Raw genomic sequence first — 17381 nt, forward strand, 5'->3', positions numbered from 1 at the left:
CAATAATCAACACCAGCAGCAATACAGCAGCAGCAGCAGCATAGTAGATCTATTCTGCCAAGACCAAATACATTAACATTGTCATATCCATTTCCATGCTAAAAATCTTCTGCAAGTTGTCAAGATAGAAATAATATTAAACCTATGTTTTGCCTTTTTTTTTAGCTGGTAGGGAGCGTCATTCAGACTGCTTGGCTTTGGTTGAGGCTCCTAGAATACAGGCATACCCCCAGCTCACTCTTCCACTGGACATCAACAACTATTTGATGACCAAATATATACGCACACATTTCAGGGTGAATGTCCTACCTGCTAACACACGCACGCACACATGCATAATACTTCAAATTCACTCAAATTAAGACATAATGCAGTACAGCTTGTCTATATTTTTTTCTTTCTTGTGTGCAGGAATTGCAGTTCGGGATGCTAACAGCACCGCTGGAGAACTCACTGACCCGTCTAGAAGACGATCTGAAACAGGATGCTCTAGATGTGTTTATACTGGTAATGTTACATTTACCATAAACAGTGTCAGGACGCACTTTATATTAGGTGGCCTTAATACCGTGTACTAACATTTAAATTAATCATTTGATGCACTTATTACATACATGTTTTTATATTGTTCTTACATTTTTAAAATTACCTACGTGTAATTACATCTGTAACCAATTTCTGTAGTTACATTTATAATTATACTGTTGACACTACACCTAACCCTACCCTTAAACTTACCCATACCACCACACCTGTCCCTAACTTTACCTACCTCAATATCAGCAAAAGGGTTTTGCAATACAATATTAATACAATAAGTACATTGTAAGTACTTATTTTTGTATGTAAGTACACAGTAGTTAAGGCCACCTAATATAAAGAATCACCTTTTGTAACTCTCTTGGCAGTTTGTTGGTGAATTTTCATATCTGTTTTGGTTGCCAGATTTTGAGGTTCATGGGAGATCCAAACCTGAATGGAGCTCAAGAAAACCTGTTTGGAAATTACATCATTCAGAGAGGCCTTGCCACTGCACCAATCAGAGACGAGATCCTTGCGCAGATAGCCAATCAGGTGTGGCGGAATGAAAACAGCAGAAATGCAGAGAGAGGCTGGCTGTTGATGGCTGCCTGTTTGAGCTCCTTTGCCCCATCTGAGAAGATGGAGAAATATCTGCTAAAGTGAGAGAATGCACATATGAGCTACACACACACACACACACTACCATTCAAAAGTTTAGGGTCAGTTATGCACACCAAGGCTTCATTTATTTGATCAAAAATACAGTAAAACCTTAATATTGTGAAATGTTATTACAATTTAAAGTAACTGTTTTCTATTGTATTGCATTTTAAAATGTAATTTATGATGTCAGCTGAATTGTCTGCATCATTACTCCAGTCTTCAGTGTCACATGATCCTTCTGAAATCATTCTAATATGATTTGCTGCTCAAGACACATTACTTATTATTATCAATGTTGAAAACAGATACAGCTTATTACTTTTTCCTTTGAGGATTTTTTGATGAATAGAATGTTCAAAATATTTAAAAAAATATATATATAATAGTATAAGTCCTGTTCAGGGACATGAAGCTAGAGCCAATGTGAGATTTAGCAGTTAAATAACTCTCTCTGTCTCTGTCTCTGTCAGATTTGTGTCAGACTATGCCCTGAATGGCTTTAAGGCTCTGTGCCAACACAAACTCCTCCAAGCCATGCAGAAATCCTACCTAGTCCCTGAAGCATCTCGAACATACCCTCCATCCCTGCTAGAGTGGACCGCCACCCGCAAGAAAGCTCACATGGTTCTCCAGGTGCACTGTTTTGATGGTAAGACTCTGTTAGTGTTTTTTTACATGTTTAACAAAGCAAAGAGGATAAATGTACACAGTGAACAAAACAGCATACCGTAATTCCTCAAATAAAAACCGGGGCCTTTATTTACCTGAACTGCAGAAGGTAACAGGCTTTTATTTGAAGCAGGCTTTTGTTAGGGGCAGGCCTGTATTTCTAATCTGGGTCAGAATTACGGTAGCCTAATCAGTAACCACCATTGTGTCAGTTGGAAAAATGTCAAATGTTTATTCTGCGCTTAATTTCTATATTGTTTGCACGTGAGGGGAAAAAAAGCTTCCTTCCACTTAATAAGAGTTACTTTTAAGCACTTTTTATTTTACTATATCTCTTTACATAAATATTTTTTTATACTTAAAAACTATTATTTCGTTATTTTACCAACCCAACTAATGACTCATCCGCGGTTTCCAATAGGTTGCGCGCACTTTTCTCAATCCGTTATGGAGCTAGTCAATTTTGATTTTGCATATTGTTTTTTAAACGTTCGTTCGTGTAGTTCATATGACTACTTTACAATATTTCAATACCATAATTTATTTTGAAGCCTATTGTTTTCTTGTACAAAATAAAATATTTTAAGTTAAATGCAGAGTAAGACAAGAGGCTAACATTGTCAAGATCAATATTTGTGTAGCCTGCCTGACACGGTATTTTCACAGACTAACACGGCACGTCTCTGGCATGGACAGTATTTAAAATAGCATATGCATCAGTTATAGTCTCAATTTAATTTACAGAGCAATCCCTGCAAAGTTTTTAGGTTAACTATAAAAGAGACCAGGATTAGTGTGCGTCGCACACAATGGTATCGTCCATCTGCACAACCCTACTGTACATTACGATGAACTTGAATGCACATTAAATGAAAGGCACTTAGGAGATTATCCACACTAATTGTTCCCCGGCCTTAATTTAAGACCGGCCTTTATTTGTTTGTGCTGACCACGCCCCCGGCCACTATCAGATTTAATTGACTACAGGCTTTTATTTGAGGAAATACGTTAGTTAACAAACTATGAGCAAAATCGGATTTCAAACTAATACTGATTTTTATGTCGTCATTTCCTGTTCAGACCCCTTTAGGATGGTGCCACATTACTTCAGATTTGCTTTTTAAACCCAAAGAATGATATGGCTCAAAAATTCCTCTCTTAAAGGACTTAGAAATAACACTAAAATAAATCAAAAATAAAATGAATTAAAATATGTTTTTTACATTAAGTGCATCACATGTTACTGCTTCAAAAAAATTTATTTTATTATTCATGCATGGCATAACCACCGTAGACACTGAATAGTACACATACAGTACCTCCTCACTCATTAGATATGGCTAAATTACCCCAAAACAGCACTCAATGGCAAAATGTTTGAGATGGCAGTCAAATCACAGAAGGCAGGCTTTACTGTTCACAGAAACTGAGCATGAATTGCAAGGTAAAATGTCAATATTTAACATTTTACAATAGTTTTAAGCCGACAATAATATCCAGCGATGCAAAAAAAAAAAAAAAAATTATTTCACCATTTGGAATTGAAAATATAGGCTATCATTTATGTGATTAATCTAATTTGTAACTGAATGTGACAAGAAATAATAATGGAGCTGTTTTCAGCATATTAGGCATATGATTAAGAGCGAATGTGTGCATATAAAAAAATAGCAAATAATCGTGAGTAAAAAAAAAATTATTACTATGTCTATTTAGGCAGCTCCCTTGGTTTTAAAAGAAAGCTACAATGTCAGAAAACAACAGGCAATAGACAATATACTTTCTCAAACTGAGTTTAATATAGTATTCTCAAGGAAGTCAGACAGGTGATCGCACAACACACATGACATAACTGAGATCGGACAGAGACTGAAGGAATGGGAGGAACTTATATAGTGAAAACCAAGAGGATAATGATAACACAGCTGAAACAGATTAACTAATAATGATGTTAACCGGGGAGACAGACAAGAGGCGGGAAACTGAACAAAGGAACATGTGATAACAGAAAACCAAAACAAACAGACCATGACTGTGACACAATGCAGCTTCACAGTAATAAATAGGAAAACAACAGAATCAATGATGTAAACTTCATCAAATATGACACAAATTCGAATTATGCAGCTCTGCGGAAGACAATAGTGTCATTTTTCCAGCTGAGGTCAGTTCAGTGTTGATTCAGTTCAGTTCTGTGTAAAGATCATCAATTACGAAACTAGTTCAATTCAGCTATAAGCAGCTCTACAGAAGACAATAGTGCCATTATTCAGCTCAAGTCAGTTCAATCAAAGTTAATTCAAATCAGTTCAATAACAGCGTCAATGTTATAAAATGTTATGACACCAAGTTGATTCAGCTATAAAGCAGCTCTAAAGAAGACAGTAGTGTTATCACCCAGCTCAATTCAGTTAGAGTTTTTGTTCTCGTCCAAAAGTGTCAGTGCACTCTCTCTCTCTCTCTCTCTCTCTCGCCTCAATTTCCTGTCCCCATTTCTGCTGTCTATCTCAAATAATGGATGTTAATGTCAGGTCAGGATGCAAATCAGGTCTGGTGTCATCTGTCCATCCTTTCCTCTCATCTATTTAATCTCTTCTTCTGTCACTCCCTATATCTTTCTTTCAGCCTCTCCTCTTTCATCTAATCTCGCTCACTCTCTCTGTCTCTCTGCTTTATTTCACTCCTTCTCTCATCCAGTTACACTGTCTCTCTGTCCTCGCCTGTTTGAGCTGGAGCAGATTAGTAGATATGTGATAGTGTGTGTGTGTGTGTGTGTGTGTGTGTGTGTGTGTGTGTGTGTGTGTGTGTGTGTGTGTGTGTGTGTGTGTGTGTGTGTGTGTGTGTGTGTGTGTGTGTGTGTGTGTGTGTGTGTGTGTGTGTGTGTGTGTGTGTGTGTGTGTGTGTGTATCTGGATGAGTGTGTGGGTGCTGGTACAGATAAGATGGTCAGTCTGCATTATCTTGACTACTCTTTCCACCCGTCAATTCTCTTACAGTTACATAACCATTACAAGCTACAGGTATTAATGGCCTCTTATTGAAGATTTTTCTCCTGTGTGTTGATCACAAACTATACCCAAAAGAACCCAAAACATTATGACCAGTCACAGATGAAGAGAATATTGTTGATCATCTTCTAACAAGGCCACATATTAATGTTTTGGTAGATGATATGCAAACAATCATTTCTCAATTCTCCAGGAGAAATAGGTAAAAATAAAGATTTGAGCGACTGTGACAAAGGCCAAATAGTTATGGAAAGGCGACTGGGTCAGAGTATGTCTGAAATGGCAAGGCTTGTGGGTTGCAGTGGTGAGAATTTACCAACAGTAGTCAGAGGAGGGACAAACCACAAACCGGCGACAGGGTGTTTAGCGCCTAAGGCTCGTCAATGCACAAGGGCAACGAAAGCTATCCCATCTGGTCCGAGCAAACAGAAGGATGCACTGTGGGATGATGACAAGCCGGTGGAGGGAGTGTGATGCTCTGGGACTATGTTCTGCTGGGAAACCCTGACTCCGGCCATTCATTTGGATGTAAATTTGACACAATTACCTAAACATTGTTGCAGACCAGGTACACCTCCTCAAGACAATGGTGTTCCCTGGTGGAAGTGACCTCCTTTAGCAGGATAATGTACCCTGCCACACTGCACACATTGTTCAGGAATGGCTTGAGGAACAGGATGAAGAGTTCAAGGTGTTCCCCTGGCCTCCAGATTCCCCAGATCTCAATCTAATTGAGTATCTGTGGGATGTTCTGGACCAAAAAGTCTTAAAAGACGGCTCTACCTCACAACCTACAGGACTTGAAGGATATACTTCTATTGTCTTGGTACCAGATATCACTGGACACCCTCAGAGGTCTTGTAGAGTCCATGTCTCGGTCGGTCGGAGCAGTTTTGGCAGCACATGGAGGACCAACAGCATATCAGGAAGGTGGTCATAAGTCAGGTGTTTTTGCTCATCGGTATATACTGTATGGAGTCTTGTTCATTCGAAGAAAAAAAATTTAAAAATTAAAAAATCTTAATTTGTATACCATCTGTATTTTATAGAAATGGAAACTCCAGTTTAGGTTGAGAAGTAGTATGGGGTTATTTTCCTAAGCTATCCGACTTATGATTTTAACCTGGAAGATCATAAAAACACAAAAAGTATAGATTTAGACTAGGAGGAAGGACCGGGCTGTATCTGGAGACCAGAATAACAGAGAGAATTGGTTTTTTTTTTTTATTTGAGCCAGTTTTATTTGATTATCTCTTCGTAGGTGTCTCTTTCTTGTGTCCTGTCCATTCCTGGACCAATGGAGAGGGCCTTGCAGGAGACGTTCTACAACACAGGTGATTTTTTTTTTCATTTAATTTTTAGAGAAAATATAAGATACAGCATCTTAATGCTGGAATACTTTTACACAGATTTTTGCCTCAAATTACAATCTGGGCGAGTCAACACTAGTTGCTGAAAATCAGAGCCAATCTGAAGATTTGAGGTAGTCGGAGTTGACAGATTTAGCAGAAAATCATGTAGTGTATGATGGGAACAGACACATTTTTTCTAGCTTCAGACTTTTTGAGCCCATTTCAGAACACATACTGGTTTTATTTAGTTGTCCAACTATCAAAATCTGCGTGGCAAAGCTGCATGACCCACTGGACAGCGCGTAGATGGGGTGTTTATGAATGAATCTGATTCTTTAAATGTTTCGGTTGAGTGAATGATTCATAGACAGCCATTTGCTTCATTCCTGAATGAATCAGTGTTTTGAACAAATTGGTTGAATGAATGACTCACTGACTGACTATTATCATATTTCAGCTTCATCCCTTATCCAAAACTCAGTGTGCTGTCTAAAATAATAGATATGAATGCTACATATTTCCACTATGAGATAATTTATTTATAATAAACATTTTAAGAATCCGTCCAGCATTGGAGGACTGTTATTCTGCACGGAACTGTGGAAGAACTGAAAGCGGCACGGGTTGATCTTTAGTTAACCAATCAGCGGAAAGGGGCGTTTCATGCCCGTCCATACGTGGAAATCAAATATTCAAACCATATATCCATTTTCTATCCCTGAACATAAAAATATAAAATCAAGCCGAATGCACTTTTTTTTTTCTTTTCTTTTTTAAACGAATAAATTAGCCGTTTTCTAATTTTTCCACTTTCAATATTATATAGAAAACGAATGAACGTACACGGACCAGGCGCCTTTATGTGCGCACACTTTGGGTGTGAGCACAAAATCTGTGGGAATGAGTAAAATTATGCATAATACATGCAATCCCACACCGAAATTCAAGCCTTGTAACACCAACAATACTGATCTGGAGCAAATGAAACGATTGAGTAAGGAGAGGCGGGTTTGTGTGTGTACTCGCTGTAGGTGAGATCATGAGAGAGCAAGAAAGTGCAGCTGGTATGATGTATCTGTTCTGTGGGAAATGAGTATTGGAAGCGTTTCAGATATTTCAGCATTGATATGTATCGAAAAATCTATATTTTTGACAACAGTACATTGCACTTAGTTTAATATTTCAGATGCATTTTTAAAAGACCACAATTTAAAAATATTCAATTGTATATATTATATATCAAGCGTAGCACTAGTTCTTGCAGATCACGTTAGTCAAGCTCGCATCAGCTGACTTTCAGCGGATCACGTCTACCTATAGGGATACGATGTCTATCACAGCATACATTTAAAGCTCCTTCAGTATTATCAGCAGGTATCGCGTTTTTCCGGAGATAATTACCCTCCTCCATCCCCAGATCCTCCTCTCGTCAGTCAGGATTTGGTATTCTAATTCCCCTTGAATCAGAATAAATTCCCGAATTATGTTGTACATTTAAATTTTGACAATAATGACCTCTGCAATACATTGTTGGTTCTGTTCTGTTCACCCTAAGGGGAGTTTATCGCTGCCCTCCCTGCTCTCATCCATGCTAGGGAGTTCTTGCCCAGAACAGAAGCATACCGCCAATCTAAACTATATGCTAATTTTCAATCATCTTTGACGATAGTGGTCCTGACAGAAATAAAATTTAACCCGTCAAAGTGGCTAGTTGGACGCCACTGCTGAAATGGTGTTAATGTCAAGCCCTGTCTGTAACCATTTACAAAGTCAGCAAGTATATGATCCCTAGTGTGTTGTCTAGTGATTTCAGCCTGTTGTGTCAGTAACCATGGTAACGACCATCCTGTAGGGGCGTGTCCATTGAGAGTCGATGGGGTTGGTCCGTTCTGATGAAGGAGCTGGCGCAGTGGGTGGAATTAGAGGGTCACGATTATGTTCTCGATCTGGTGTGTGACCTGGAGCTGCTGCCAGACTTCCCTAAACAGAAAACATACTTCATAATCTCTACTGAAGACCCCAGCAGAGCACGACCTAACGCAAGCATGTATGTATGCATCCCAACATATTTTGTCGTTCTCCCACATTTCAGTTATACTGCATTGTTGTGACCATGTTTAATACATACGTTTGTATGCAGAAGTCTCTTTGGCACTGGATTTGAAGAGGATGATGAGGGGCCACTTTCGTATGCCAACCGAACGAGCGCCATTGCAACCAACAGCCTACCGATTTCTGAAGGCCACTACAGTCTAGGTAGCCTCCTTTTTCATTCTTACTTGTTTCGCTCACACTTGTTCCTAAGTGAAAAGACATAAGGTCGTTGACCCTTCCCAATCTGATTGGCCGGTGATTGTTATTCCACCAATAGGCCTAGTGGTCTGTCTCATGAGTCATGAATAACCGAGCATAACCTCAAGAAACACTAAACTTCAGCCCTGCTTTAATCAGTAGTAGAAGATCTACTGCCCTGCATGTAAAGTAGAATCAGATACACACAGAATGGCTAGATTATATACAGCTAAACTAACCCCGATGGTGTTCGTGTAACCTTTCTCTGTTTATGTCCAGAGGATGAGTAACATTATACAGGTTTAATAGGTCTTGCAGGGGTGAAATGTTCAGGTCATTGATCATTAATAATGTTTTTGAGGCAGAACAAGCCAGTGTTATTTTCTTCACTTTTTCACTTCACAGATTTTTGTGTTAAAGGGTTACTTCAGTGAATTAGCATTAAGCTTTGTATTTAAACTGGGTCATTTGTGCTGTAGAAATGTGAAATTATTTTTGAATTTGGTGCCTTCTAGACTGAGAAAAGACAGAAAATGTATTTTTGTCTCATGTGGATGAGAGACAACAACTCCCAGAATGCAATTGCTTCGCTGCCCTACGAGGCCTCTCCGTACACCGTCGTTTTGATCTTCATAGTAATACAATAATTTTGTTCAGTTAGAGAATAAACACTACAATTAAAAACTGAACGTGTCTTTTCAATAAAGTGTGAGTGAGCCGAACGAAAGTGACGGCACAGACGCAGCAGGAGTTAGATTTCATTCCTCACAAAGAGCTGAGCAGAGCTGAGGTAACATTAAGCGCCAGTCTGGCACATTTTCAGATCGCATATGGAAGCTAAACTATCACAGGAATTCATTGAAAAGTTGAAACACTTTACTCTGTACCGCGCTCCATTATGATTGTCTGTGCTGTGTCTTACATTCTGTGCGTGAGATCTCCCCCCTGTGGGCGGGTTGATAACATGCGGAACTAGCTCCATCTAGTGGCTGTAGTCTTTAGCCTCTGGCCAAAAAATCCTCCGATGACGTAAAATGATGATATTTGTGTCATCTGAGAATTTTTTCCAGAAATAAAATGCATAATTCTCTCGTCTCAGGGAGATATGAGGGGGGAAAGTACCATAATTTGAATATACTACCGGGTTTCTACTGATACAAAGCCCAATGCTAAATCACTGAAGTTACCCTTTAATGAACACATGAAAAATGTGTTTTGATTACCATTTTCTCTGATCCACTTAACATTTTTTTTCGCTTAAGGTCTTGTGAGAATGTTTTAATCTCTCTGGCATCAGATAATTTCCATGAATTATCTTTTTTTAACTGGGGAATAAATTACAGTAATTTTTTATAGTTTAATGAACTACTATGTTTGTAATTAGATTAGATTAGATTAGATTCTTTATTAAATGATTCCTTTAATACACAAGAAACCATTTTTATTATCAAACTTGAAAATACTTTGTGGAAACCAGATAATTCGATGAATAGAAAGTTCAAAAGAACAACATTTATTTGAAATAGAAATATTGGTTATACTTTATTTTACATTATGTGTACTTACATTGTACTTACAGTGTAGTTACCAAAGAAAGTACTGGGTAATATAAGTTACTACAGGGGTTAAGGTTAGGTTTAGGGGTTGGTTCAGGGTTAGTACCTAGGTATAACTAACTACATAGTGTGTAAATGCGGAACAGGAAATAAAGTGCTACCGAAATTTTTTGTATTATAAATGTCTTTACTTTGACTTTTGATCAATTTAATGTGTCCTTGCTGAATAAAAGTATTCATTTCTTTTTTAAAAATCATACTGACTTCAAACTTTTGAACAGTTGTGTATTGGGATGTATTTTTTAAGTATAAGTAATCTTGCTGCAGAACAAGAGGAAGGTACTGTTTTGTTTTGTTTTGCATTATTTTTCACACTCTCTCTCCTCTTTCTCTTTCTGTCTTTATCAGACTCAGAACCACCCTATGATGCCACTCGCGGGATGGACCGGTATTTGGACAGCCTCTTTGACCCAGTTCTGTCTGATGGAACTGGAGTACGGTGACATCTGATTAACTCACACACACAAATGTCAATTAACCATTAATGTGTGTGTAAGAGAGAGTGAGAGTATAAAAGATTGCTTTACAGGGTTACTGTTATTCTCACAGTCTCATTTATGTGAATGTTGATTGTGGGTTTGTGTGTATGTTTGGCTGTGCTTCCTATGATCATTTTACACAGAGCACTAGGAAAGGAGTAAACAAATGAGGGTGTAATTTTTTAATGAGGTTTATCCCACATGCAGAGAATGACCAAGAGTCATGCAGTAAACTACACACACAAGTTAAATCAATGAGATTTCTCTCATCTCTGTTATATAAACAGAACAAAACAGTAAAAATGTGTGAAAGCATGGTCTTACTCACTCCTCTGTGTGGTTGGAGCCCTACATTTTATTTATCATTGAATATCTTGTTTTATTCAGAAATATACTATGAAAATAAAAATAGGTTGTTTACCTTCTTTCATGGAATGCAAATGTAGCTTTTAGGCTCTTTTTCACAATTTAAGATACTAACACAAAGAGTCCAATTCAACCAGTGTGGATGTTTAACCTTTACAGCATGAAAACCATTAAGGAATCTCCAGATACAGTATAAAGAGGAGACAGATGGCTCAAAATAATTAGTAAGAAAAATGCAGTGCTCAAAATGGCAGCTGTTGGAAACTTAGTAACATTGTCTGATCTTTTTACTCCAGAATGGTGTTTATGGACATTAGCTGGACTGACTGGAAAATTTTATGAAAGTAAAAATGGGTTGTTAATCTTCTTCAATGGATTTTTTTGTTGTTGTTGCTTTAGTACTCTGACGCATGCGGTCTTAGTAACTAACTGGATTATTCTTTTATATGTAGGACCTTGATGCATCAGTTTTGTCTGGTAGGATGAAGGGTGGAGGAGGTGTAGGTGGGGATGAAGCACAGTCCCCTGCTAGAGTCACTCTCACAGCCTCTCTTCAGCCTGGAGGTAAACACACATCCACTTAATGCTCTCTGCTGAGAAGCCCGGCTTAAAAAAGCAGGAATTTCTTTGCTGGTCCAGGCTGGTTTATGCTGGTTTTGGTGCGGGACTGCCTGCAAAACGTATCCAATTTTATCTGCATACATATGTAACCCGTCAGGTCCTACTCGCCCCGCTCTGTGCAGGCCTCAAACCCGGGTCTCTGGGAGGTGGGCGCGCTAAAAAGGGAGCTAAAGACCACAGTCTCTAGCATCAGTCGAAGAGAAGAAGAAGCTGAGAGAAAGGGCGGGGTTGACCTCATTGCTATGGATGATGTCAACACGCTTACTAACTATGAACACAGTGATTGGCTGATGGGAGAGGGGTCTGGGTCAATGATTTAATCATATAAATATCTTATTGCCATATTCAAATAAAGTTTTTAAAATCAAAATATTGCCATATCCAAATTAAAATATAAAAAATTAGGCTAAGTGTCACTAATTAATCAAGTATATGTTCAGTTAATTGTCAGCCTCTTACATGTCTGCATCTTGAGAGATTGCAGAATTCAAGCAACAAATTAAGTTTTATAAACAAAGTTAATCAGCTCGAGAGGAGGCATATATACAGTATACACAGCCGACTCGCCTAGTTACCTCAACAGTTTTCTGCATCCCTTTGCCACCCCGACTTCTCACTCTCGCCCCAGCCAGGGATACAGGGGAATAGCCTTCTCTGGTTTGGGTTAAATTCCGAGCTCTGAGCCCTCGATCCCCTCGGGCAGCACAGCAAAAAAAAAAAAAATGACGGCTTATTTTTACTCTTTTACTCTATCCGATCATTAAGTGTGAACTTGTGAAACAACTGCCACAAGTAATCAGACATTATTTTCTTTCTTTCTTAATTTATTTATCATTTTTGACATCTTTGCCTTTTTATTATGTTAGGACAGTGAGTAGATAGGTAGCGAAGTGGAGGTGATAAAGGGGATAAAGGTCCGCAACATCCATTAGGATTGTTTGTAATTTGGTTTTAGTGACTTAGGAGTCCTCTTGAATACTCCTAACTTTTCACAGATTCAGGAGCTAGTTTTAGAGCCAAAATGCTTTGTGAAATACTCTTTGAGTCCTAAAATTATGACTGACACGCCCTTTATTTTGTAAGAGTTTCTCCCAAATCGGCAAGTTAGGAGCTACTTTTAGCATAAAGATGTTTTGTGAATACAGCCCCAGAGCTTGACATTAATACCCGCCAACCCACCAAATGCGGTGAATTATAGCAGTGGCGTGTAACACACGCGTATATTACATTTTTCAATTGTAGTCTTTTAAAAAGGCATCTGAAATAATAAAGTAAGTGCAATGCAGTGTTGCCAAAACTCTCCCAATACTCATTTCCCAAAGAACAGATACACGATACCAGCTATGATTTCTCGCTCTCTCATCTCTCCGACAGCGAGTTGACACACAAACCCGCCTCCCCTCACTCACTCACTGCACTGGATTAATATATTTGGGTTTAAAGGGCTTTGATTTCTGCATAGGATTGCACATATTGCGCGTAATTTTAAATAATATAATAATAATATTTTTTTTATTATTATTATTATATCATTTTACTCATTCTCCCAGATTTTGTGCTCACACCCAAAGTATGTGCACGTAAAGCCGCCTCTCTGTACTAAATTGACTTCTTTTTCGCTGCTTATTTGCGCTTAAACAATCAAATACATACAAAATAATGTCAAAATGCCGGTTTTGGCAAGTATTCACATAAACACAGTCAGTTATGTTTTAAGCGAACATAAACAGATGAGAAAGAAAGCGCATGTGTAATAGTATAATGAATCTGTGCATCAGGTCTTTAAAGTGACAGCAGCCTAATATACCTGCTGCCAAATATTTATGTGGCAGTTTTCCCCATGGTATCGATGTCAAAATTGAAATTTTGAGCATTTTTTGGCCATTGAAAATGCTGAGTGGCTAGTAACTTTGGAAAACCACTAGCCAGTGGCTGGTGAGCAAAAAAGTTCATGTCAAGCCCTGACTATATAGAATATCTTATCTGGTTGATTGCTTGTATCGTCATAAACTGCATTATCACCCAGCTCTAATCTACTAAATGGTACTACAGTATAAGGCATAAATATTATTAAGATATGGTTAACATTCTGCTTTGAAACAATCTGTATTGTGAAAAGCTCTATACAAATAAATTTGACTTGACTAACGATTCTGGTCAAGCAGCAGTAAAATTAAGAAGTCTGGTAGAGACACCAGCACACCAGAATCCCAACCTGAGGACCAGCTATGCTGATCTTTTAAGCTGGACTCAATTATGAACGGCCACATACTGTACATAATTTAATTATGTGATGGGCCGTGTGTGTGTGATATTTTTCTGTTATGTGTATTTTGTAGCAGTTAGAGTTCTGCCACCCATACCAGGCACTTCAGCCATGCCCAGTGTGCCAGCGGTGCCCCTAGTGCCAGGTATTTCTAATTAAAATGCCATCAGTTTTACAGGGCTTGAAGTAATGGACAACTATTCAGTCTTTTAATTCTGCCCCTCAGACCCACAGCAAACTGTCCTGGCCCAACAGCAACAAACCATCATCAACCAGCAAGCCGTCATTATGGTACTGCAGTCTTTATTAATATAAAAACTCTCCCAAAAATGAAAATTCTTATTTACTCATTCTCATGTTGTTTCAAACCATATGACTTTTTTTGCTTGTTTAGTTTTTTGTTTAGCTAAAGAGTTATTATTGTTAACTAAAACTAAAACCATACAAAAAACATGAAATAAACGTTAACTGAAATAAAATAAAATATATAAAGCTTAAACTTTTTTTATTTTAGCTAGTTACCAAGTCAAAACTTCTCATTTTAGTTTAACTTGATTTAAAAATAAAAATAATAAATGAAAAATAATAAAAAACTATATTGACATTTAAAAAAAGTATATAATAAAAATGACAAAAACAAACTTTAAAATTAAATAGAAATGTTAACAAAAACTATATAGTATATCAATTATACTAAATTAACACTGATTTAGTTTACTTTTTATTTTAGTTTTTTTTATTACTTTTTTTTCATATTGTCTGTTACATTTTGACATATTTTGATGTAAAAAAATTTTAAAAGAAAATTAATGTAAAATTGTATGCATTTTACAACATGACATAATACAACATGACAAAATATAAAAAAAAAAAATCCTTTCGACCAAAAGACGATAAGGACGATAACTATAATGATAACGATAAACATGTAGTTCTAAAATTTTTTTTTAAATATAAACGAGTGGCCATATCGTACATCCACATCACAACTATAAAGATTCAGGGAAACAATCTTGTAGGAATCACTTTCCAGCTGATGAATGACAAAAACAATGACAGCCAATCAGAATCCATTCAGATGGAGAGCGTGAGCATTTAAAGCGACAGATGACAAAACTGCAGCACACTTAGAATAAACAGAAAGATATCATCCACTGGTGTGGACGCTAATATAGTTATCTTTATAGTTATCGTTCTTGGTGTGAACTGGTTTTCAAGTGTTTTAAGTCACCCTGTGTCTCTAAACTGTCCCTACAACTTCAGGCTCAGCAGATGACCATGCAGGCGATGGCTATGGTGACCAGTCCAGTGTCCAGTCCACCAATGTCTCCCCTCACCAGCCCCCCAACCAGTCCTCCTCCCACTCCTTACAGCACTCTGCCGCCCAGCCCGTACCCCGCCATTCCTCCCAGCCCCTATGCAAACATGCCCCCCAGCCCTTATTCCCCACTTCCCCTGTCCGCATACACAAGCCCCCCAGTGACCCCTCACCCGGCCGTCGCCTCCACCTCGATCTACACCACCCCTAGCACCATAGAAGGGCAAGGTGAGCCCCTGAAGAAGAACAACCCCCCAACGACGCAGCCACGGAACACCAAGACTACACAGGTGCCCAAGTGTTGATATAATCTAGTTTATACTGTAAACGTGTACTAGGAATATTGTTGACTCTATTGACAAATTGCTCATGATGTTCCTCATTTGCTGTGGTTAAAAGCATTTGCTAAATCAATAATGTGAACATAAATACACTACCATTCAAAAGTTTGAGGTCAGTAAGATTTTATTTTAAAGAAATTTTATTCCGCAAGGAAGTATTAAATTGATCAAAAGTGACAGCAAAGACTTGTGTGATGTTACAAAAGATTTCAAATAGATGCTGTTCTTCTGAACTTTATATTCATCAAAGAATCAAGAAAAAATAATAAGAAGCATCTGTTTTCAACATTGATAATAATAAAAAATGTTTCTTGAGAAGCAAATCATATTAGAATGATTTCTGAAGGATCATGTGACACTGAAGACTGGAGTAATGATGCTGAAAATTCAGCTTTGACATCACAGGAATAAATTAAAATAGAACATTTTAAATTGTAATAATATTTCACAATATTGCTGTTTTACTGTATTTTTTATCAATTAAATGCAGCTTTGGTGAGCATTAGAGACTTCTTTTAAAAGCATTTTTAAAAATCGTACTGACCAACTAACAATAGCTTGCTATCAGTTTGTGTAAATCATTTTATATTTTTATGATATAATATGGTTGACAGTGGTGCTTTTTTATTTTGATGTGTTGTGTTATTTGAAGCAATTGTTTTTTATTGATTCTTATCATTAATACTGTATCTTTTTCGTATTACACTGCAACTAAAGTGCTTCTAATTGCACTTTGATTGACTGTAGTTCATTTTTAGTCACTTATATTTATCTAGTCTGTGTGTCTGTTTATATATTTTAATATAAAAACTGTTTTTTTTGTTTTGATGATGATTTATTACCTTTGGCTAAATGATTTTCAGGCTGCATCATCTAATGGGACATTAGGGAAGAAACAAGCCCCCGCTGCACCAATTAACCTTGACAGCAGACCAGCTAAAAGACATGGTGTGATTGCATTTAATCATATATCTGTGTATTTAAAACAAGTTATGTCCAACAATTGAAACAAATGCATTTTCTGTAACTTCTGTATATTCCAACCCCATCCCTCTTTTTCTTTCTGTCTCTCAGCTCCTGTTGCGGTCACGGGTCCCATGCGTTCTGCTTCGGCTCCTGGCTCAGAGGTGGTTAAATATTCTGTCTCTAACTCCGAGCACATCGTTCCCAGCCATAATATTAAAGACATCATTAAACAATATCAAACTCCAGTCCCAGAACCTGTGCCGCAGAGACAGAGGTGTGTTACCTGTGCATATTCTCCTACAATCAGATTATTTTATTATTAAGCTTCTAAACTCCAAGAATGCCATGCGTTTGTTGACAGGCGAGATGGTAAAGGTTTTGTCAAGAAGTTGAACCCACATGATGAGGCAATGCAGATCCTAAAAACACAGATGGACAATCCGCCTCCTCCAGAGGTGTGTATGTTTTTATTTGTGTCTACCTCTCTCACTTCTGTACTAACTATTTAAAGCATGTCTGAGCTATTACAGGTTGCTTGCTAATAACTAATCATTTAAAGAGCCCCTGTGGTGAAAATCAAGTTTTAATGTTGTTTATTTCTATGTGGTGATTTTAATATGCTTTAAAGAGTTAGTTCACCCAAAAATGAAAATTCTTTCATTAATTACTTACTCTCATGTCATTTGAAATCTGTAAGACATTCATTCATCTTCGGAACACAAATGAAGATATTTTTTATAAAAATCTAAACGATTTCTGTCCCTCCATTGACAGCATACGCAACTAGACTTAGATTGTAAAACTAATCCAATTGAGTGGTTTAGTCCAAATTTTATGGAGAGATTTATATGATGAACAGAATTAAATTTAGGCTTTTATTCACATATAAACATTGATCAGTGA

The 17381-nt window shown here is 37.5% G+C and overlaps 1 protein-coding gene across 1 annotated transcript in view; it reads left to right on the forward strand.

Annotated features, from left to right (window-relative positions):
* Window positions 1-17381, forward strand: part of myo15ab (myosin XVAb) — a gene marked incomplete at both ends in the record, with an annotated part of 58722 nt that overhangs the window by 24133 nt on the left and 17208 nt on the right. Inside the window, 14 exons of the mRNA XM_079811976.1 lie at window positions 166-296; window positions 412-507; window positions 946-1181; window positions 1656-1834; window positions 6123-6195; window positions 8066-8260; window positions 8354-8469; window positions 10470-10555; window positions 11419-11530; window positions 13927-13998; window positions 14080-14144; window positions 15117-15399; window positions 16587-16752; window positions 16840-16933. Of these exons, the coding sequence (XP_079668102.1) occupies window positions 166-296; window positions 412-507; window positions 946-1181; window positions 1656-1834; window positions 6123-6195; window positions 8066-8260; window positions 8354-8469; window positions 10470-10555; window positions 11419-11530; window positions 13927-13998; window positions 14080-14144; window positions 15117-15399; window positions 16587-16752; window positions 16840-16933 (1904 nt within the window). The remainder of the gene's footprint in view (window positions 1-165; window positions 297-411; window positions 508-945; window positions 1182-1655; window positions 1835-6122; window positions 6196-8065; window positions 8261-8353; window positions 8470-10469; window positions 10556-11418; window positions 11531-13926; window positions 13999-14079; window positions 14145-15116; window positions 15400-16586; window positions 16753-16839; window positions 16934-17381) is intronic.

Source organism: Gobio gobio, assembly GCF_949357685.1.
Source record: "Gobio gobio genome assembly, chromosome: 3".
In the NCBI taxonomy this organism is placed as follows: Eukaryota; Metazoa; Chordata; class Actinopteri; order Cypriniformes; family Gobionidae; genus Gobio; species Gobio gobio.